The 22519-nt window shown below is 40.8% G+C and overlaps 1 protein-coding gene and 1 long non-coding RNA gene across 2 annotated transcripts in view; one reads left to right on the forward strand and one right to left on the reverse strand.

Annotated features, from left to right (window-relative positions):
* The window catches only part of si:dkey-112m2.1 (transmembrane protein 132C), a 113718-nt gene extending 93161 nt beyond the window's left edge, over positions 1-20557 (forward strand). Inside the window, exons 6-10 of the mRNA XM_061061602.1 lie at positions 3391-3534; positions 6942-7150; positions 10391-10700; positions 17226-17417; positions 17907-20557. Coding sequence (XP_060917585.1) covers positions 3391-3534; positions 6942-7150; positions 10391-10700; positions 17226-17417; positions 17907-18980 — 1929 coding nt within the window. The 3' untranslated portion in view covers positions 18981-20557. The remainder of the gene's footprint in view (positions 1-3390; positions 3535-6941; positions 7151-10390; positions 10701-17225; positions 17418-17906) is intronic.
* LOC132992355 (uncharacterized) lies at positions 10058-14014 on the reverse strand. Its single transcript, XR_009676322.1, has 2 exons — positions 13713-14014; positions 10058-10680 (listed from the first exon to the last, which is right to left on the reverse strand). It is a non-coding gene; the product is annotated as an uncharacterized LOC132992355 (long non-coding RNA).
* Positions 20558-22519: the final 1962 nt, after the last annotated feature.

The following is a 22519-nucleotide window of genomic DNA, read 5'->3' on the forward strand; positions in this document are numbered from 1 at the left end:
CCACATAAACCAGACGGCGTAAAACACCAAAAGTAGAGATGATCTGTTGCCAGCTATTTTGGCATCGTGTTATTTTTTGAGGATGTGCACCACAAAGGCTACAAACCAGGATATGGAAGGCTGATGTCATGCGCTCGCGTAGTAGCAAGTATACTCGGGGCGTAAGAGGTTTGTGTCGTTGGTGTGTCCGTCCTTGAGATGGAGAAATTGAAATACACTAACTTTTCTCTAAATAGTGCTTCCTCAGAATGTCTGCTCTACCTTCTCATTCATCCACAACCATATCAGCCCAAACACACTCCACCCTCGTACCCAGACTTCACACAAAGAAGCATAATGTCCTTTTGCCGTCTTTCTTCTCTTTTCTCGCTCTCTACTCTGCACTGAAATGAGGTTGTTAAGATCAGCTGCTGTGTGAGGAGAGTGACGTTCTTTCTTTCTTTTTTCTCGCTGGGCTACAGGGGTGTGTTGGTGTGTCTCACAGTTGGTATGTCTAAGTGCATATATGAACCATATGTTAGTGTGTGTGAGTATGTGTGCTAAAAGCCTTTTGGAGTGTTTATCTGCAGCGGTGTACAAATAGAACTCATTAATAGAACACTGAGCCCTTCATAACACCAGGAGGGTATTGGTCAGCAGGGCAGTGTTTTCATGGAAAAAAAGGATACTTCCTTTTGTGCCTCGTTCCTCACTCCAGCTGTCTCGCTAAATTTCACTTAGTTACAGTCAAGAGTCTGTGTGCTTGTGATAGTGTGTATTATATCCAAGCTCATTAAAGATTTTTTTGTGGCACAAACACTCTCCTTAATGCCCGGTGAAGCTCATGAAGACCTCTCTAATCATCCTGATATTACAGTATTCATGACTCCTTACTGGACACAACAAAGAGCAATTTTTAAAAGGTGCTTATAGGCCACTAGAGACTTCACATTAAGTCTCAGATTATTATTAAGAGGAAAAATCTCTATTGTTCACAGAGGAAAAAAGTTGATATGAAGTTTATCAGCTAAGATTTTCAGCATTGGCCTTTTAGGGAACTATGTTTATTAATGTTATTAAAAAAAACACAAGACTAGAGATCCACTTTCATCTAAGTTGGAAAATTCTTATTTTAAAACATCCTTCAAGGATATCTATATATCTCTTGGGGAAGGTGAAACAATTTCACAGATGCCGTGATAAACTTTGTGGTAAAAATAAATAAATAGATTTGGGGCCTAGTGGCCGGTAGCCTAGTGGTTAGTGCACGCCTTATGGGCGAAGGCTGTAGTCCTCCAAGCGGACGGCCCGGGTTCGAATCCAACCTGTGGCTCATTTCCCGCATGTCATTCCCCACTCTGTCTCTCCCCTGTTTCAGACTCTATCCACTGTCCTATCTCTAAAATAAAGACATAAAAAGCCCCAAAATAGATAGATAGATAGAAAAAAAAATAGATGCTTGTTGCGTTGAATCACATGCAAGCATTTAAAGTCAATTTAAAAACAGATTTTTTAATTAAAATGTCAGTATAACGTTGAGATAAATTGGCAATTAAAGAACCCTGAGCATGACGACGGTTTTATTTAATCCTGTCCCGTTGATTCTGCTTCTAGTAACATTTGGGAAAGTATCTGTGTCCACTCTGTTTCTAACTTGTTTTTTTATTAGCAAAGAAAAGGTAGTCTAAAGACCCTGCTGTTTGATGTCATCACTCTAGTGTGTCACTGGTGACAAAAGGATTAAGACTAGAAGCTACATTCAAGTTTTTTAACACTAAAAAGAGTAACACAGTGTAACTATTCTTGATAAAAATCACCCCCCTGCAGATGTCAAAGACAGATTTCAGAACACTGAAGAATAAGATGTGTGAGGGAGACAAGGCAGAGGAGACCTCTTTAACAGGCTTCGAATGCTTCATGTTCTTTTGAGCTTTATGATGTATGGCTTGTAACAAAAGGAGCTCAAGGATGAAGAAACAAAGCAAACAGAGAGGCACCAGTTGTGATGAACAAAGAGCTGTCTGGAGACAAACTTCCCTCTATCTTTCAAAGGTTTAGGCCTCTTCATAGTCTTTAATCAAACCGAGCTGTGATGTGCAGGATGCATGATATTACATTTCCTCTGTAGAAACCAGCTCTGTGAGAGCTCAAGGATTACCAGACGTTTTCTTAATGGATCTTTTTTTTTTTTTTTTTTTTTTATCTTCTTCCTGTTCCTGTAGCCTTCTGTTCGCAAGTGTTACTTGTGAAATATCTTGAATCTTTGCAAATTTGTCACACAATATTACCGTCCATTTATTTCTATAAACCAGAGAAAGCCAATGCAAACCATTCATTAAATTGTAACTCCTCCCTTTTACAAATCAAAATCTCTACATGGAGGCTAGTGGCTCTAAAGGCTACATGGTGTCAGGAGTATCATCCCAGAAGGCATAATATGTAACTCAGGTACGTACCTTAACTAGTGGAACCAGTGTAAACATTTCAACCAACTCCTCAATCTTTTAATTTGTTTCTTCTCCAATGACTTATGGTTCCTCAACCTTATAACTGTGGTTGAGGAACCACAGGTGATTGTTTCAAAACATTTACTCCATGTTCCAAGTGAGTTTCTCTTGATTGGTAGTCTGGAGGGTTAAGGTTTTCACAAGTTTACCAGGATTCTAGGATCAGAGGTTACACCAGAGGTTGTACATGTTCCATTCCAGATATCATTATGGTCTCTTGCAGGTCTATGTTCGGCTATATTTCATATCTGGGTGGTCTGTGAAGACCTGTGAGAAGAGAAATAAATGTGGGCTGTGTGTAATCGGCAGTGTGATCAGGATGTTGTTGGGTCAGATTACAAGAAGTAAAACCAAACCTTTGTCAACCTGAGTGCCAGAATCTTATTTTCTATTGTCTTCAGTGAAGAGAGAGCATTCGCAGTAGCAGGTGGCCGCCTGGCCCAGCACTCTGCCTTTTTTGTGAGGACGCTTCGAGTAGAAGATCTTTCAACTTTTCAGAAAAGTCACTGTTGACATTACTTGGGCTCAAACATACTATATTCCCTGTATTTTTGCATCTTACAGATAGTTTCTTAGTACCCTCATCCTCTTTGCTCCATGTCTGATCTGGAAGAAAAACCCATCTCAAAAAGTAATAAGCAACAGAACAATGTTGGTCATACAGCACTCATTGTCAACAGAATGGTGTCATATAAAACAGTATGGACATGCAGCACTTTTATTCTTGGTGCACAAACACTTCTTATAAGCGCTCTTAAATGCGGAGCCAGTGCTTTTCTGCCTGGAAAAAACTGCTAGGTGGACACGGGGCCTAATATAACATTGTGAGGATATTGAAATCAAACCCAAAAATTCACAACAAGTCAGCTAATACTGCTTTGTGTCTTTGTGTTTTCTCTTCTAGGACACAGAGATCCTCAACACGGCCGTCCTCACTGGGCGAACTGTCGCTGTTCCAGTTAAAGTGGTCACCGTGGGAACAGATGGAGCGGTCTCTGATGTAACCGAGTCGGTGGAGTGCAGGTCAACAGATGAACAGGTTATCAAGGTTAGTAGAAGGTGTTTTGAGCAGCTGCTTTTTTTTTTTTTTTTTTTACTTCAGCTTAGTCTTTATTGTAGTCTGCTTCATGATTAGCTTTCTACTGGTGTGTGGGTGGATGAACAGAATGTACAAAAACGTGATTGTGGTTTGGAAGTGGTTTGTACCCATTCATCTAGGAAGCAGGTGCTAAATGTCCTCCAGGAAGACAGAGCACAGCATATTTTTTTGTTAAAGACTGTGCCAGAAATTGAGAACCTTTTCTCAGGTCACAGATGTAAAATCTACAGCAGAGTTAGCTTATCGAGGAGGGAGGGGGAGAGGATTTATTCAACTTTCATGCAGCAGGAGGGAAACATTTCCCTCTGCAGTTTGCCTCACTGCGCTTAGTGTTGTGAGGCATGCTGTGTGCCCGGTGGTTCAAACTTGAGCCTGATTGAGAACAGCACATATTCCTTTTGTGGGATGCACCAACAAGACATCTTCTCTCAACAGCGTGTTTGCAACATTCATAGCACCCTACCAATAGAAGAAATGTATTGAATGATCTGGGAAATGTTACACACACTTTGTTGTTAATCAAAAAAAATGATGAGCCATAATCTGGAGATCATAATCTAGAGATTTTAAGAGTTTTTCTAACATAATATTTAATATCTGCCCTTCAACATGTTCCCGTTATGTTTTGGAAAGAGAAGTAAGAGAAAAAGAAGTCCAGGAAATGATTAAATATAGACTCTTCCTAATTGTCTGTATGTGCGAGAGAAAAAAATTAGAGATGCCAGTGTGTGTTATATGGAGCAGCTGGATTGTGTTTGTTTTTGTGTTATGAACATGAATATCAGAGAGAAAAGAAGAGGCAGATCTCTCAAAGGGTTTAATTATCCGCTCAAGTAGTACCACACAGTGTGACGCTGACCTTGGTAGCACACCCATCCATCTGGGTTTGAGGGGGGGAAAAAAAAAAAAAAGGAGAAACGCTGGACGGGGCAGAAAATTTGGCTTTGTCATTTTTGTCTTAAACTGGCCCCCCACATGTGTCCCCTCTTAAAGGGGGCAGCAGCAGTTCAGTCTGTAGCGACTTGGCTTGGGCACCTGAGTGTTGCCGGTTCGAGTCGGGTCTGGTAGCTGGAGAGGTGACAGGGCACTTCCTGAGCACAGCTGAGGTGCACTTGAGCAAGGCACCGAACCCCCAACAGCTCTAGCATGCTCTCTGCGTAGCGGTGTCCAAATACATACCTACAGTCCAAATTCATAACGTTGGAGATAGCTGTCCCCCCCCCCCCCGCCCGCGCCGATGCCAAGGGGACACAGAACCTTCAGTGTTTAACCAGCTCTGCGTCGGTCTTTAAACCTTTCATGTTCTAACCTCGCTTCTTTTTTTCAAAATCTTCTCCAACATTTATACTAATTTTACCACGTTTCTACTTCGTGGAGCTCTATCAGTTATATCTGAACCCATTCGCTTGCCTGCTTCCATCGCTGCCACACCTGGTGGTTTGCCGTTTGCCTGGCAAACAAAGGGGTGTCCAAAACGGCCGCGTGCAGGTGCCTTAAAACTGCCTACCTTCTCTGGTCTCCAGGCCAGACTCTCATTAGCGCTAACGCTCGGTATCATTACAGGCTTACCCTGCCTCTCTGACGTGCACCTGATCATCCTGCTCTCTGCCTGGCAGTGCCACACACGTCTCCATCTGGGGCTTTATGACAGTGGGTACTGTAGTAGCAAACCAGGCCTGCTGCAGGAGCTGCACAGTCTTCACAAATGTTTCGCTATCTTGATTAAAAGTCTTCCGCTTCATGGCATATATAATGGATCATTCTTAGACTCCTGTGTTGCGTCTTCCTGATACTTTTACTTTTTTTTAGTAGGAGAAAACAGAGTGGAGCGGGGGAGCTGTGGAGCCAGTCATGGGCCAGCCAACTGTTATTATAAAGAAAACAACCAATGGGCTACTTCCACCTTGTATATGGGCATGTTACAAGCAATTAGAGAAAACGAAACAAAGACACTGTAAATCTTACGGTCCCAAAGTGCATCAGCCCCCCAGGAAAAAAGTATGCCAGATAACCAGTCCAGTTCTGATTAGGAGGGATATCCAGCTTTTCTCACTGTTTTAACGACACAGTGACAGTTAGGTCGCTTTCACGGCATGGGGCATTTTGACCTTAACTTGACTATACTGCAACTATCAATCCATCCATTATCTGTTCCGCTTCTCGCCTTCGGGTCACGGGGGCTCGAGCCAATCTCAGCTGTCAGAGAGGTCGAGAGGTAGGGTCCCCCCTTGACAGGTATACCTAAACTATTAGACCGCAAAACGCAAAACGTCAGGATATGTTTACATTTTACACAACAAATGATGATGACTGTTTTTACTGTCGAGCTATCGAAATGCCATACTTCAATAATGATGGGTGGATTTGGATGGATATAAGTTTCTCTTTAAGAGCAGCAGCTCAATCGTAGACCTCAATTTGATTCTGAAACTGCATGGTAATTTCAACTAAAGTTTAAATCTCCTATCTTCCCCTAATTTGAATTGCCCTGTCTCATTATAGGAGTACTTAACATGTAGGAGGCACGGTAATAATTTAGTAGACCGAGGCTGAGAGAGTGAGTAGTGTGAGAGGAAAAGGAAAGTGAAAGGCAGGAGGAGGAGGGAAAAAATTGACAAGACACCGAGCTGTCAGCTTAGTTTCCCAGAGATCGGGGCTGGTTTGACATCATATGGGAACAGAGCTGCCAAGTTCCATGCAAAGACGTGGAGACAGATGACAGTCTTGGTGTGGCTGGTTTGTTCTAAAGAAGCAGCTGACAGTACTGAGGACGTGTGCTCAAATTACTGCTTGTGCCAATCTTCTGATGGTGTTTGAGACTGAAATGATTTAAATTGACTGCAAACAAAACTAAATGACAGATTGTTGAAAGTTATAGTCCTCAATGGGGGAAAAAAAAAAAAAACATTCGATGAAGAGATTAGGATGCTTAGACTATAATGACACACACTTCTGATGTTCCTGGTTTATATTTTCTGTAATTTAGAGAGGGCTTCAGAGAAACCTCAATGAAGTGGGTTTCTGTCTTTTCTGAACCCCATCTGTTGAGTTGGACCAAAGTCACTCTACTTATGCACCAATTATCCTGCCTTCATTGTCCTTCAAGATGCTTCATAACACAATCAAACACAAACAAAACCTAACACCTGAAGATTCGGTGAAGAATTGCCAAGTGTGTCCACCCTCCAGCATCATAGAAATGGCTTAAAAAAACCATCTTGAAGCTGAAATTAACAAAACAAGTCATTTTTCCATCCTTGTTTTTAGTTTTTAGTGTCATGGATTGAGTTTCTTATTGCTGTATAACTTCCAGCTATAATCCGGCCCCATCTGTCATGTTTTCCTTCTTTCTCCAGGTGTCCGAGCGATGCGACTACGTTTACGTCAACGGGAAGGAGTCGAGAGGAAAGAGCCGAGTGATGCTCAACTTTACCTACAGTTTTCTGAGCGCCCAGCTGGAGATGAATGTTTGGATGCCTCGCCTGCCCCTGGTCATCGACATAGCCGACCCTGAGCTCAGCCAGATAAAGGGCTGGAGAGTCCCTGTTAATGTGGGCACCCGAAGGTACGGCTTTGTTGTATTTCTATCACTGCATATTTCTGTGTTTATCATTGTTAAATTTGTGCCTAGCTTTAATTAATAACCCAGGCAAAACAGCTGATTTAATGACATTATTTCAAGCACAAAAAAACTCCATCCATGCTTCTTAAACTAGCATGAAACAGTTAATCCACATGCAAAATATATTTCTGGCTTCATCCATAGGTAGCAATATATCACAGCACAAGTTAGCCATTTTACAATAGTTTCAGGATATGTTAAAGTTTCTTTATTTTAGTCATTAACCTCATGGGTTTTTAACAATCCTTGGGAAAGACTTTGAAACACATTCTTCCCTCGGTATAACAAATGGAGGCTTAATAAATTGGCTTTATAGTGTTGAGGCACACAATGCAGGTGCAGCTGCAGAAGAATTATAATGAGAGTCTCATATTTCATTTGACTGTTTCCCCCAAAAGGTACTTATGCTGAATAAGAAATGGGTAATAATTTTGAGCAGAACAGAGCATGGATAAAATTCCCCAAGGCTGAGGAGTCTGGGAAGTGACACCGAGTCCAATTACAGTATCTGTGGGAGTTGTACAAACAATATTCCTCTGCTTATTAAGACACAAATAACCTCGTACAAAATCTAAAATACACACATCAATTTAGGATGATTGACATACACTTATAACACTTTCTTTTTTCGTTTTACTGTAATGACTGTATTTTGTAAAGAAAAGGAATTACTGAGTTGTGAGTTTTCATTGTGAAAATTAGATACATTTCCCACGTGCTCCAATGTTTGGACACTTAAGAGGCTAAGCTACAGTTAGCATTTAATTTAATTTATGAAACTTCCATTGAAGTTCCATGAAACATTTTTTTAAAGGAATAATATATAGAATGTTTACATTATAAAATATATAATTAATAAAAGATTGACTAAACCTATAGTACCACTTTTTTGTTATTGAGTACTTACATTACCTAAAATATTTCCAAACAGCTATGTGCCAAAGCCAGAGAAATCCCTAATTGTATAGTTGTAACGGTCTGTGTCTTGTCATGGAGGCTGCCATGACAGTCACAATGTCATTATTTTTGCCAAGGAAACATCGGATGTTACGTCAAAGACCGCTGCATAAGGAAGCGGGAATTGCTACTGAAAGCTGCTGTACTGTTGCTGTATGGGCTGCTTTGATGAAAACTTCATGTAAATTATACTTGGATACATCATCGATAAACATATTGTCCTGTTCAGGTCTTGACTACACAAACACCCCCGTTGTCCATGCTTGATGACATGACAGGGTGATGATGTCTTGTTTGTTAATGCATTAAGAATACATACTATGTCAGGTTTGTGTGCATGTTTCCGGACAAATAATGTTTTTTTCATGGCACCAGTTTATCATTATGAATGTGCTCAAACTTTGAATGCTCTCAATCACACTCTCTAAAAGGTTATATAGGCCACCTCATTACACTCCAACACCGTGGCTGACCTGTCACTCACTGTTACAAACATGACCTGACCTCGTGTTTCTGCTGGCAGCCACAAATGTCACCTTGGTTCAGACTGCCGTCCCTTCACTGATGTGGAGTGTGAGAAGAGGAGGGGAGGGTGAAGCGAGGCTAGGAACTAAGCCGAGCCATTGGACCACAATATGTTAACCTGTCAGCCTGTTTTTCAGCCTGACCGGCCATACCTCATTAAACCTAATGGAAACTGTCACTGTCACTCCCCTCCTGCCTAAGGCAGAGCTAAAAACAGTCGGGAAATAAAGGTTAGAGAGAGAAGAACAGGAGGGAGTTGAAAAATAGATTACAGGAGAAGTCAAGCTGGAAATGTGAGAAATATAGAGAAAGAGTCAGATAGAAAGATGACAATGACAAAGCTCAGGAGAAGAATATAAAGCTGGTTAAGGAAGTTAAAGAGTATGGATCAAATTACTTATCGCCATATTTATGTTTCTCTTCTCTTTTTCATTAAAAATGTTTATGTTTGATCAAAAGTTCAGCTAAACTTGTATCAAACAGCTAGGTGCCAAAAACGTAGTTTGCTGGATTGTCCTATTAAGGCCCAGACACACCAAGAAGATTGCCGGCCGTTGGTCCTAGTTCGACCATCGGTGAGCGGTTGTCGCCCTATTTTTTGCGGTGTGTCCGGCTCTGTTGTTACCCATTGGCCCGCGTCAGCCAATTCAACATGTTGAATCAGCGTGGGTGAGAGGAATCTCTCTGATTGGCTGTTCAGAGGTTTCATTTATCTCCAGCTCTCGACACAGGTTCGGGAAAGCCCCTTGAGCCTGCCGCTGTAGTATCCATGCTTTCACCCATTAGTGCGGTTTCTCCTTATTTGTTGCCTCTGCTTCCACTAAAAGACCAAGGGCTGACAACGTCAGTGCCATTTTCAACTTTTCACCAGATTCTCAATTAATAGGTTACCTACAATACAAGTGGTGCGCGACAGCGGTGCGAAAATAGTCTTCTCGTATCATAACGACGGACTACCGCAGCCTGCTGGCATGGACAGCTATTTCCCCTCACACATTCGCAGAACGCACGTGGCGGTTGGCCGTCAGCTGTGGTCCTTGCGGTGTGTTCCAGTGCAACTTTTTGGCGACGTCAAAGGCGACCTTTGTCGCCACTAGTTCTTTAACAGAATGTGTCTTCCCATTCTTCCTTTCTCTCCTTCACCCTTATAAAAAGGGTCTTTTCATGTGGTAAAGGACCATATAATAATAAATAGAAGCAAAACAAACTGCACACGTGTCACAAAAACTACCTGGTCTGCAGACAATCACTTTTTTACAAACATATCTCCTGAGATGCCTGTATCTGCAGAGTGTTTGCTAAGGGCTAGATAAATGGCAGACATACACAAAATAACAGTTGCCCGTTTAAAGAAAATGAGAAAGCAAGCAAGGTAGCAGTTTGTCTCTGCAAGCTGTTTTTAATGGATTTTAGAAAACACTGGGAGACTTTCAGGAGGTCAGAGAAACCTGCAGATCAATCGACAGTTGGGGCTTTGGCTGGGGTGAATACTTCAGAGGGTTCAGACTTCATGGGCATTCATGATTTTAAGAACAAAGTAAATTACATTAAATTGTGGTAGTAAAAGTCCACTTATACCAGTGCTAACCTTCAAAAGGAACATACTGAAGTAAAATACCGTGTAAAATTATTTCTGTTCTTGTTTATTGTTCCATGCTTTACTCTGTTTCTTCATCAGCACATCTTTTTCCATTCCTGCAGGTATGAGCGGGTCACTGATGACAGAGATGGAGAAGATGCAGCAGAGGCGAGGATGGACAACAGCTGTGTGGCTCAGTATCAGAGCACCACCTTGCGCGTCCTCACACACTTTGTGGTGGATACCGGAGAAGTTAGAGGAGCAGCGGAGGAGGACAGGCTGGGCCAGCAGAACTTCCTGCTGGGTAGTGACTGGCAGGTGGAGGTGACACAACTGGTCAAGGATTCTCTGAGGGTGGCCGACCCGAAGGTCGCACAACTGCTGGATGGTCAAGTCGTGATCGGAGTGAGCGCTGGAAGCACCAAACTACAGGTTAAATGATTGTTTGTTTTGGTAACTTAATAGGCAGACTGCAGTTTCATTTCACTTAATTCTTCCGTCAGACACTTGACTAATGTTCATACAGTATATGCCATGTTAGCCTGTTAGAAGAGACTTCACAAGTTAATACTAATTGTAAAACTTAAAATATAAGCCCATCCCAATTTAGGGCCCAGTCCCTCTTACTTGCTGCGTTTGGCACATTTTGACAAATAAAGGCAAGTCTCGATTAGAGGCCCTGGTGCATTCCAGATTTGAATTAGTTTCCATAACAAATTTAAGTAGAAAGACTAAAATTAAGCATGAACTTGTGCAGATTTTGAAGATGGAAACAAATGGTTTTTTTTAATCCCTTAAGCTTAATTTTAACACTATAAAATAAGCTTTAAATAACTAAAGACATTCTGATGTGTTTACACAGGTCCAGCAAGGCACTCATTCTTATTTGTATTAGCAAGGGTTTCTCTCTCTCAGCCCCATAGTGCAGCAGGTTGGTATGAAGGGATGGGCTGTCTTACAAAGCAATATAGTGATGGGAAAAGCAGTTATTTTCAGTGTACTGAATCAGTTCAGTAAAGTGATTCGTTCACCGAATCGTTCAGTACTTCTCCGCAGGTCTGTCTGTGAATCAGAATTTAATAAGCTGAAACACGGCCGAACTTTTAGTTCTGCTCACGATCGTACTGAGAACAGCCGGTGGTGCTCATAAGCCAATGAGTTGAGAATTTAGTTGTAAAAGCTACAGTTTGCAAACTGAAAGCTGCTAAAACAATCACATTTATTTTCCCCGACCGTTCTGTTCAGTACAAGAAGAGGAAGAGAGTGACTCGGAGGCGGAGCTCTCGTTCAGTGAGCGAACTGAACGAGAGCTCCGCCTCCGAGTCACTCTCTTCCTCTCAGTACGTTCAGTGAACAAACCACTGACTGAACGTGAACGAGCGAGACTGCGAGTCACCAGCCTCAGTCACACACACACTGTACTGACTGAAACACGATCGTTAGTGGATGTTGAAACAGTCAGCTGAGTGAAATTAAGTTGGATATAAAAGCTGTTTGCAAACTGACAGCAGCTATAAAAAGCACATACATTTTCGCGACACCTAAATGTTAAATAATATATTTGCTACTTCCTCAATTTTGGAGACATGAGAGGGAGAAGTAGAGGCGGGCTTTAGCAACACAGGGCTCCCGACCGACTCCGTCCTGTTGGTTCAGTCAGTACGTAACACTGACATGAAAGGGAGAGGGAGGGCGGGCTTTGAGCGACTCTTACGGTCTAAAAAAGAGAGACACGAGACGGGAGAGAGGAGAACGCAACTGAAGTTGAGAAATTAACGACTCTTTTCAGTAAGTGATTCAGTTCAGATGATTCTTCGTTTTGAACGAATCGTTCATGACCTACACATCCCTAAAGCAAGATCAAATTTATCAGATTTTTAATTCAATTTTTTTTTTTTTTTTTTTTAAATCAATATACACACTTCAATACTCTTTTGTATATACAATTTGATAGTCTTTCCCATCTGTGAAGAGTGTTAGTTCGGTTTGAAAAATGATTAAAGGCCTGCCTGGTATTGATGCCTGTCCCAAACCAAGGCAGGGTCATTTTATAGACTGAAGGAAATACAAGCCTGGGCTATTAATCGAAGTTTTGCAGTTATCACATTCATGCATGTTAACATGTTTGTTAGTTTCCCTGTCTTGTGTCGTCTTCTGACTCTGCTACACAGGAAATCACCACTATTTAAAGTGCTGTCTGAAAAGCTAAAATTGGGTAGATTATGTAACCAGCGAGAAAAGAAAGAAGAAAACAGGCCTACTGGAATTTTGAAAAAGAAAACTGATGTTTTTGTGGAAATGCAGAAATTGTCAACTAGAGTAGTATTTCGGAAACAGCTGAGAGAGATGTATCTTATAACCTGAAAGTCAATATATTGACCTCCATGACAGATGTAACAACATAATTTCAAAAAAGGGTCTAAAAGAGTCAAAATTCAATCAATGTTTTCTGCATCATCTTGAGTGCAATGTGAAAGTGGTCCCCTTGTATCGACCCTTGTCGCTGCAGGAGAACGATCACCCAACTCTGCACTTCTATCAGAGCTCTCTTCCAGTCCAATTAATCCCGTTTCCTGCAGCAACCAGCATCACTTTGAAGCAAAAATGCTCTGATAAACCGCCATGTGCACTATCTGTCAGCAGCAGACAGACAACGAACAAGCTGATAATGTAGAGGAGAATCCAGGAGATAAAACCTAGGGGTTAGTGGAGACAAAACATGCCTTAAAGAGGGGTTATTTTGGAATTCATTCTATTCATATTTTATTGTGTAACAAGAATCTTTAATTCTTTTTGTTGTTTTTTCAGGTTCTTGTAGAGTTATCCTGCCCCCAAGTGGCCAAAAAAGCAAGATGTCGATTAAACGAATTAGCTTGCCTATTTAGACAGTGAACCAAGTTGAAACACAAAGAAAGCGATCAGAACTGTTACATCAATGGAAAATACAAGACTAAACTTTTGGTAGTTGGAAGAAGAAGTGAAGTTAGAAACGATCTGACTTGATTGCAGCATGGCACAAACACTTATCAGGAGTTGACAGACAACATGCTTCTGCTGCATGTCTTCTTAAAGATTTCTTCCTGAGGCCTCACTTGTCTCACTCTTTAGCTCCCCAAAACACTACATGTATGCCATCTCACCCACATGGTGATAAATTCACCAACGTAGAGCTTTTAGGCTTCACAGAGCAGGTGTGGACAACTGATTATGGTCATTAAAGAAAATGACCTGATCTGTGCAGATGTTATACAGTAGTGTTAATGGATAACTTAACCAGGGAATGCATTAAAAAAACAACATCTCTGCAAGAGATTTGTCATGCTTCTTAAGATCAGTTTTGCAGAGGACAACATCGGTTTCAGAAAGTTAGTATGGGTTATGTTCCCCCCAGTAAACAAAATCTGGGGAACTAACAAAACACTGCACCTTCTACAAAAAAGGTACCAAATAAGTGAACCTTGGTTTTCTTTAAAGTGGCAGAAGAACATAGCCCTTCAACCACCCACTCATTCTATCAAAATTATAGACAAGAAATTGGAATTTAAAACAAAAGATAAGGAGGGGTGATGGAAGGCCTCAAATGGCTGAAAGGAAAACCCACACACAACTGAGATCTATATTCAAAAACACAAGCACAGAAAGCCAAATGATGGTGTTGACTCCCTGGAGACACACAACCAACTGAGCATAGTTGGTTGCATATATTGAGTTCCAGCTCCCAATATCCTCTCAGCCCAGCTGATTGTCATCAGCCATCAGGTGAGGGAGATCATCACAGGTGCAGTCAGTAGCTCCTGATGAGCAAGGAAACCTGTGACCTAGTTTCCTTGGGAATCTGTCCATGACTGTATGTACCAGTATGAACGGGCCTTTGGCAGATAGGGTTTCCTTTGATTGGCTTTATATTTTGCTTGCTTAGGCCAAGTCCACACACAGGGTATTTATTTTTGCCTTATTTTACCTCAATATATTTTCCAGCACACCCTTTTATACGTTACACATGTTTCACTTGGTATTTTGTTTGATGTTCAAAACGGCTCTTGGTTTGGGAGAAAGCTTTTGGGCTTAATCCAGAGCAATCAGATAAACACTAAAATCAGCTCAGTAAACCTCCAGAGTTATGTATTCTTAATGTTCCTAAAAACATCAAAACCCATTTCATTATCAACTCTTGCACTGACCTTTACTTCCCAAGAGTGCTGAATTCATTCAGAAAAACTGAACAAACCTCTTGTTTTTCATAAGCTTCTTAGTCACACTATTGAAGACAGAGACAACAAAGAGGAAACACAAAGGCCTGTCAGCCGAATATGCAATATGCCAGAAATGATTGAGGATCTGACTATATTTCTATGAACCTTTGCAAACCTTTAAATAGGATGATTTAGAGACATGAACAAACCGTGGTGATTGGACCCAACTCCATTCGATTTGCAAAGTCCCTTTGCACCTTTTAAGAAAAAGCTAAGCTAAAGACCCAGCTCTTTCATAAACACCTACCCACTTAATAATAGCGAAAATGATGATGATAATATTGATCATGATATTGATGGTGACGATATCTAGGATGGTTTTGATGCTCAGAACTTTTAAGAGCAGCTGCCGATGTTGTTGTTGTTGATGATGATATTACCTTTACTTTAAATAAAAAAAAAAAACTCTGAATCTGATTGGACATGAAGCTGTTCATTTTCACTTACTGATGCTGTTTCCTTCTCTCGAGATCCTTTCTTGTGTTGTACTTACTCTCTGATGCCCGTAGTTTTGGACAAAACCAGATGCTAAATGAATTATAAATTTGTAGACCAGGTGCAAATGGGATTGTGTAGGGTCAAGCAGTGAAAACCCTCTAAGATCTGATCATAAATCATACAATTTGAGACCTAATAGCTTTGAAGAAAACGAGGGGCACTCGGAAGCTGTCCTGAATTATCCTCTCGGTTTGGTAGGAAGCAACCTGTGAACTCTTGGAATAGGACTTGACATGCTTGGTATGGACATCTAGCTGATAGATGTAGGCCAGAGGCGACAGCTTCAAATCTGTAATGGTATACAACATACCTGACAATTGAACATAATGCTTAAGGGGAGGAAGAGATCACACAATAAAGTATAAATGGAGAACGAATAGTAAAAAAAAAAAATTGTGGTTGGAAGTGGGGAGCCTTCTCTGCTAAGAGAAAGTGGTAACTTCTTAAACCTAAACCTTTAGCTATGGTACAGTGAGTTGGATGTAGCATCTTTCATATTTTATGTGATCAAATTGTACAGAAAGTAAATTTGCTGATGGCACTGGCTTTGGAATACCAGCTATATACTGGAACACTAAATTCAGGCCATGAAATGAAGAGATATGAAGAGACACTACAGCACCGCATAGAATAAGATACTTTGTTGTTGTTTTGTACATAGGGGAAATATTGTCAGACTGAAACACAGAATCAGTCTGTAGGATTAATTATCTGTTTGAAAATGTGAACTTTGAATTAACAAAAAGTCTCCATTTAAACGAATCTCATAGACAAGGTTCAGCCATATTTTACATTTTTTGAGAACATATTGACTTGAGCTCTATCAGCATCCAATGACAACAGTTCCACTGTGTCAGAAGCAAAGGGAAAAGAGTTGAACCAAAGAGAGGAAAACAGGGAAAAGTGTCTTTACTAATGAGACAGTCATAGGTGCTGACATTTAATTATGGGTTCCTAAATTAAACCCTGGGGGGGGGGGGGGGGGGGGGGGCAGCTTGAGGAAAAGAGACTGGAGTTTTAAGTGAAGCAGATGGGAGGAATTCTCATCTCATCGAGCCAGCATAAAACTCTTGACATGCTTACATCTCTGGCTACTCAGGGAGGTGGAGAATGTGATAGTAGGGTGGAGATTTGATGTTTGCACAAGGTTTGGAGGGATGTCTGGAGGGAATCTGTTAGCTTGCATTTGTTTATCTAAGCTAATAACAATGTAATTTATATATGCAGAGTCCTTGTGAATGAGGTCTACCTTACAATCTACAGTATCAGTGTAGATACTCTGTAGAGATCAGTTTAAAAGGCAACACAAACCATAAGCTGGATCTCTGAATTATTGGACCAGTAGTTGACCTGAATTCAAATTTGATGTTAATATTGATCCAACCAAAAGAGTGTAGCTAGATTTACAACTGTGGTCTGTTGTTTGTCGGGGCTATTAAACGGGGGATTTATGCTGCGAGATATGAAGTTTATTAGCATATGTAAAGAAACAGAATTTATGTAGACTTTTTATCTCCACTAATAATACTTAATAATGTATAGGCTATCTGAAAGATGTTATATTCCTGTGTATTATTTATGCAAAGAGAGCTACTTATACCCTCTCTCCTCATTGTTTCCTTCTCTTTCTATCATTATAATCATAATCATTATCTCAAAAGCCTCCTGTGGACAAGTGTTGAGAATTATCATGTAAGCTAAAACACTCAAATAATGCATCATGGTTGATCCAATGTAATTGTCTCCACCCCTGGTCAGACACGCTGACGACTTCACAGTCAGATGCAAAACAAGAGCAAATTTCACAGAGTCGCTTAACTTTATGGGCGTGTTTTTGGCTGATTATCATTGGTGCAATAAGTGTTGTAAAGTGGAATTTAAGATGGAGCACTTAGCCGGAGCAAATGATGCGCATTTTATGGTGCTATTAGCTGCTATAATCCAATCTATGGTGTATCACCCCTCAGTTCTCTGTTCTATTTGATTCGATCTACAAATTAGTGAATAAATGAAAATGTATCCACAGGTCGTTTTATCCTCTTCTTTTAAGCCCAACCGGCTGCTGGTGGAATATTTGAAACACTAGAGCCCAGCAGTTTATTCGTTAGGCTTGATTACTGACATGTTTCGGGAAATAATCAACCCATAACAATAAATTGGAGTTTATTTGTGTACCATTACTAACAGGTGTTTGTGTGTGTTTCAGGTGGTGTCCCCTCTTACATCTTCAATCCTGGCTGAGAGGAGCATCAGGGTGCTGGAGGACAAAGTGAGTGTGACAGAGCTCGGGGTGCAGTTGGTGTCTGGACTTTCTCTGTCTCTGCAACTCAGCCCAGGGAGCAACAAGGCCATCGTTGCCACTGCAACCACACAAGAAGTAATTCAATCACTCACACAGGTACATATTCAAGACATGTGGGAGTAAAGTCTAAACTTTAGTCTGTTACTTTGTACTGTGCATTGTATTTGTCTTAGAGATGGATCAGGGTTATTATGGTGTCTATGATATGAGTTGTAATTTTTCCTTTTTTAATGTATTTGCACTTAAAATAGTGAAGCCATGTCTTTGATTTGCATATCAAGACAATGCACAGTTCTGTTGTTCCTGTAATTATAATTTCAAAGAAGAGGGCTACTGTCTCTGTCCTTGGAGAGTACGGAATATTTGGCTTTTACAAGAATAGTTTCATATCCAATCTATGTAATTGTTTTTCATGAGCTTTTCTACTGTAATTAAGGCTCACTTTTTCTTCCACCATGTTCCTTTTTTGTATTCCAGTATACTCAATGCATAAGCTGGAAATATGCATTCTTCTGTCTTGGTAATTAATTTAAGCATTGACTGTGGTTCTGATACTGATTGTTGTTTGCGTGTTTACTTTCTTAGGAGTCCCTCATCAGTGCTTGGCTCCAGTTCAGTGATGGATCTATGACTCCACTAGACAACTACAACCCCGCCCATTTTACCCTCACAGCCACCTCTTTGGATGAAAAGGTGGTGGTAGTGCAGCGTAGTGCAGTGTGGAAGTGGCCCACCGTTGTTGCCAAAGGCAAAGGTCAGGGCTTGCTTCTGCGTGTTGAAATGAGTCAATCAGAGGTGTGCCAAAAGGGAAAACGACAAACTATTTTAGCCACTGGAAAGGCAAACATACAGGTAAGGTTTGGTCAGATGGAGGACCAATACAGACAGCCAGCAGACCGGCGAACACGTCCCGATCCGCCATATTATGGTGGATCTATCTCCGACATGGAGACGGGAATATTAAACCGTGGAGCCACCACCATAAGGGGTCATGTTCCCGTGAGACCCAATGGGGGCCGCCAAACGGTGGACAGCGGGGCAAGAGCCCCAAGTGAATTCTCTGAATACCCAGACCAGGCAGATCTGCCTCGTAGCCACAGCACTGATGAGGACTTCTCACCATCCAGACGAGGCCTGACGGACTTGGAGATTGGTATGTACGCCCTGCTGGGAGTCTTCTGCCTGGCCATCCTGGTTTTTCTCATTAACTGTATCTCTTATGCATACAAGTACCGCAGCAAGCACATATCCTTGGAGGCCCCGGAGGCAATGCCCCATGCCCACGACTGGGTTTGGCTGGGTCAAGAGGAGGGCCTTTGCCTGCAGCAACAGCAGGATGAGCTGGGCGGTACCTTGGAGGAAGGTAGTCAACTGTTAAATGGAGGCATACAGCGCGGTAATACTGGTGTTGGTGGCTGTAGTGGGAGGGATCACCGGAATGAGTCACTAAACTCACCAACCACCAAGAGAAAGAGGGTGAAGTTCACCACCTTTTCCAACGTCAAGTCCAGTAACGGATGTCCTGTGCTCAGCCCATTAGCACTAGTGCAGACCAGTGAGATAAAATGGGTATGTCCGGACATTGAGCTTGGGGACTCAAAGGATCTGAGGAACTACATGGAAAAGCTTAACGAGAATGCAATTAAGAACATCGCATAGGGGGTACTTCGGGTTTTCAATGGACTAAAGAGACACTCACCTGAATGCCTTCAGAATAAGGAGGGAATGAGGGTTGGAGGTAGGAAAGGACAAAAATGGAGGAGGTGCATAAAGCAGACTGGGGCCTGTTAAACTGACTCTTATCATTACAACTGAAGAATGAATTAATTCTCTGCTGTTTCCACCACTCAGAAAGGATAGAGCAATGGACCACAACATGACATGACACCACAGCAAAGTTATAAAGAGGAGAAAAGTACACTTGATATTGTTTATTAAATTAAATGTATGTTGTTTGTCTTTTATTGAGGTTGTGTTTTCTTTTCTATGCGCCATGTAGTTTATTTGAAGTTTCCTAATTTTTTTTTAAAATCATCACGTTTTAACGTTTTATTTGTTGTACTTTTCTGTGTTTTGTTGACTTTTCAAGAGATGGTGTGTATAACATGTCAGCAAATATAGATTCTATGAGAGATGGGTTTGAAGCAATTTTGTATTGTATATAACTACAGAGTTTGATTTGGAGGTTTTGTATGTGCAGTACGATTTTGTAAAGTGATGTTTGGTTTAGTTTTTGGTTTGGTTTGTTGTTTAGTTTTTTCGTTTCGTATCCAAAAACCAGATCCATGCATGACGACATGAAAGAGGACGCACATGTGTGATCTTACTTGAAATTACTTGAAATGAAAGTGTGTAGATATCCAAACCAACATCACTGGAGACATGTTGGTTTCATATTTTTGCATTCAATCATCATGGAGTTCATTTTTTTAGCCTGTTTTGGTATATTTCAGTATTGATTAAAAGTGTTTTTTTAGTCCATACACAACCCCTCCTCATACCTAACCCATTTTATTTATGTAATTATTTAAGTAACCCCCTTTTGGTTTTGATTCAGTTGCAGAATTCACTTGAGGTTAACTATTTAAAGTGCTGCTGTGGCCTGATGTAACGTTTAAAAAAATACATACTTTTCAAAAGAAAACACTAATTACCGTCAAGAAAATAATAGACAATCACGATAATTGCCCAATGTGTGGATCACTCTCTTCAGTTATAATATTCCATTTACATGAATCAAGTTTGAAATATTTTGAATTAGATGGCGATTAGATGGCACATATTATTTATATGAAAACCATATGTGACATTTTGCATCCAAGAGAGTCATGAGAGTGAGATAACAAACAATCACAAACTGTGGAAGCTCTGAATTCATCCCACTTTTAGTCAATATGTCAGTATTAGTTAAATCCATCATTTTTAAAATTGGCTGCTGGGCTAATTAAAACTGAAAGTGACTCTTCTCTATCATGTGGCTGTGTGATTCATTGGGCTGACTGTTGTGTTCTTGTCTTGGTTTTTATTGTTTTGATTATCTGACAGGTTTGTGACTATACAAAGACAGCGGCCTAATCAAATATGTGGCCATATCAAAACGAAGTGCCTGTTGTTGTTGACAGTTGGGGAAGCTGCCAGCTGAAGCCAGAGAGAAGAACAATTCAACACCTATTATCATCATCGCTACTCACCAACACATTCATGTATGATGTTTGTTAAAAGTTTAAAAAATAAAGAAAAAATAGTTGTTATTTGATGCGGATCTTTGCAAAAGCTGCTTGGGGGGTCAGGTGAGAAAAAAACACAGTAAGTGACAAAAGCATAAAAAGTATTGAATTAGTCATTTCGGATCAAACCACTTTCATGAGAACTACCAGTAAGAGAAAAGAGGCAGTGAGTTGTAATATTTGACTTTTTAATAGTATTGCCGTTTCCAAGAGAGGCAGGGATAAAGATAGGCAAAGTGACCTTCCCCATCATCTGCATTAAGCACAATTTAATTATACCTGTGAGTGTCAACTCAGCTGTTTGAAATGTTCTGGGTCAACAGACCAGAGCCACTAGAAAAATCCTCCAACGCTCCCAGTCAATTAGTATTTCTCCACAGGATCACTGATGTGTACCCTTTTATAATAAGGCAATCTTATTTAGCGAATACTTAGTTTGGTCTTATGACATTTTAATGTGGCATTTCTGGTGTATTTTGTCTTGCCCCCCTTAGTCAGACATAATCTGCCTGTTGAAGCAAAGCAAAGGACCTGTGCATTAGAGATGTAAACATTTGACTTGAAAAGGGATAACTATGAGAGTAATATGATGGTAGATGCCTAAAAAAAATGATGTCAGTGTAATTTATACATTATATGTATTAACTACATTTACTTTTAACTGTGAGTCTTATAATGATCTTCCTTGTTACAACTGACTCATTTGGAGGATTTGGAGGACACCATCATGCATTTGCATTCATACTCGTCAGTTCATGACATTTGATGACTGTCATAAATATTTACAATATATTGCTTTACCCAAAACGAGCAATATCACAATATTTAACTGACCAAAACTTCAGTGCAATGTCGTTAGAACACTTTTTTTTTTAAGCCCCCAAAACTCTTTCCAGACACCATAACTTTTTCCAGACACAATGAAACTAAATCAGTGAAGTCATATCTTGCGACTGGTATTTCTGCTGGAATAATATGAGCACATAAGCTTAAGAAACGTGCTACTCCCTAAACAGCAACATTAATGACTTGAGCCAGCCGTCTCTGACTCCAAACATCAGCTTCATGGCGAGAGGCTGACGAAAAAGGGGGGAAAACAGTAGCTGTCCAACTTTTAGCTAGGCCTATATATATATATTACATCTCTGATGCCAACACTGTCAGATATAAGTAGTATGACAATACTTCTTGTATCTGTATCATAGAGGGGGAACAAATCCATCAACTGATATCTCAAAACCTCCAGACACATCCAAAGGCTGATGTTTGCCGAGAGAAATCATCGGCACTACAGGATTTTTTATGGACCACCGACAACAGTCAACAGAGGGATCCACAGGTTCAGCAAAGCTTCACCACGGATATCTATTTTGGTGGTAATCTGTGCTTTGAAGGGTATAAAAATTGGTTAACGCACTTAGAATTTTGCAGCCAAACGCCAGGACCCCACTCTTTCCATGTGTGCTGCGTTCCATCCGTGCCCCACACTTGCGCCCTCTCGAATGAACAACAAATCAACATTGGCAAGGCAAAGTCACCTGTTGTATATGTGTTGCTCTCTTATTATTCATGATCTTATACTTCCCCTGTGATCTTGTGAACTTGTCAATCTGGTGGCTGCCCTATATACTGACAACACTTTTGAAACCATTCCAGGGGGGCATGGCACATAAAGCCAGACCAATCAGAACCCCCCAGTGGAGACAGAAACGCGGTACAAACATTTGCTGTGAGGTCTCAGCACAAGAATAGACCTGACATCAAATCGGAAGTTTCGTGTTGACAGCCTTAGTTTGACATTCCTCTTCAGCTGTCTTCAACAGTTATCCAGAGTGAGCTCATGAGTCCATGAGGAAGGATTGACAGGATGCCAAAGTACTTATGTCTCTTATTTCAATGCACCTTAATTGAATCTATTGATTTGGATATAAATATACCAAAAGTACAGTTGAGCAGCCTACTCCTGACTCA

This window comes from Labrus mixtus, chromosome 17 (genome assembly GCF_963584025.1).
Source record: "Labrus mixtus chromosome 17, fLabMix1.1, whole genome shotgun sequence".
NCBI lineage: Eukaryota > Metazoa > Chordata > Actinopteri > Labriformes > Labridae > Labrus > Labrus mixtus.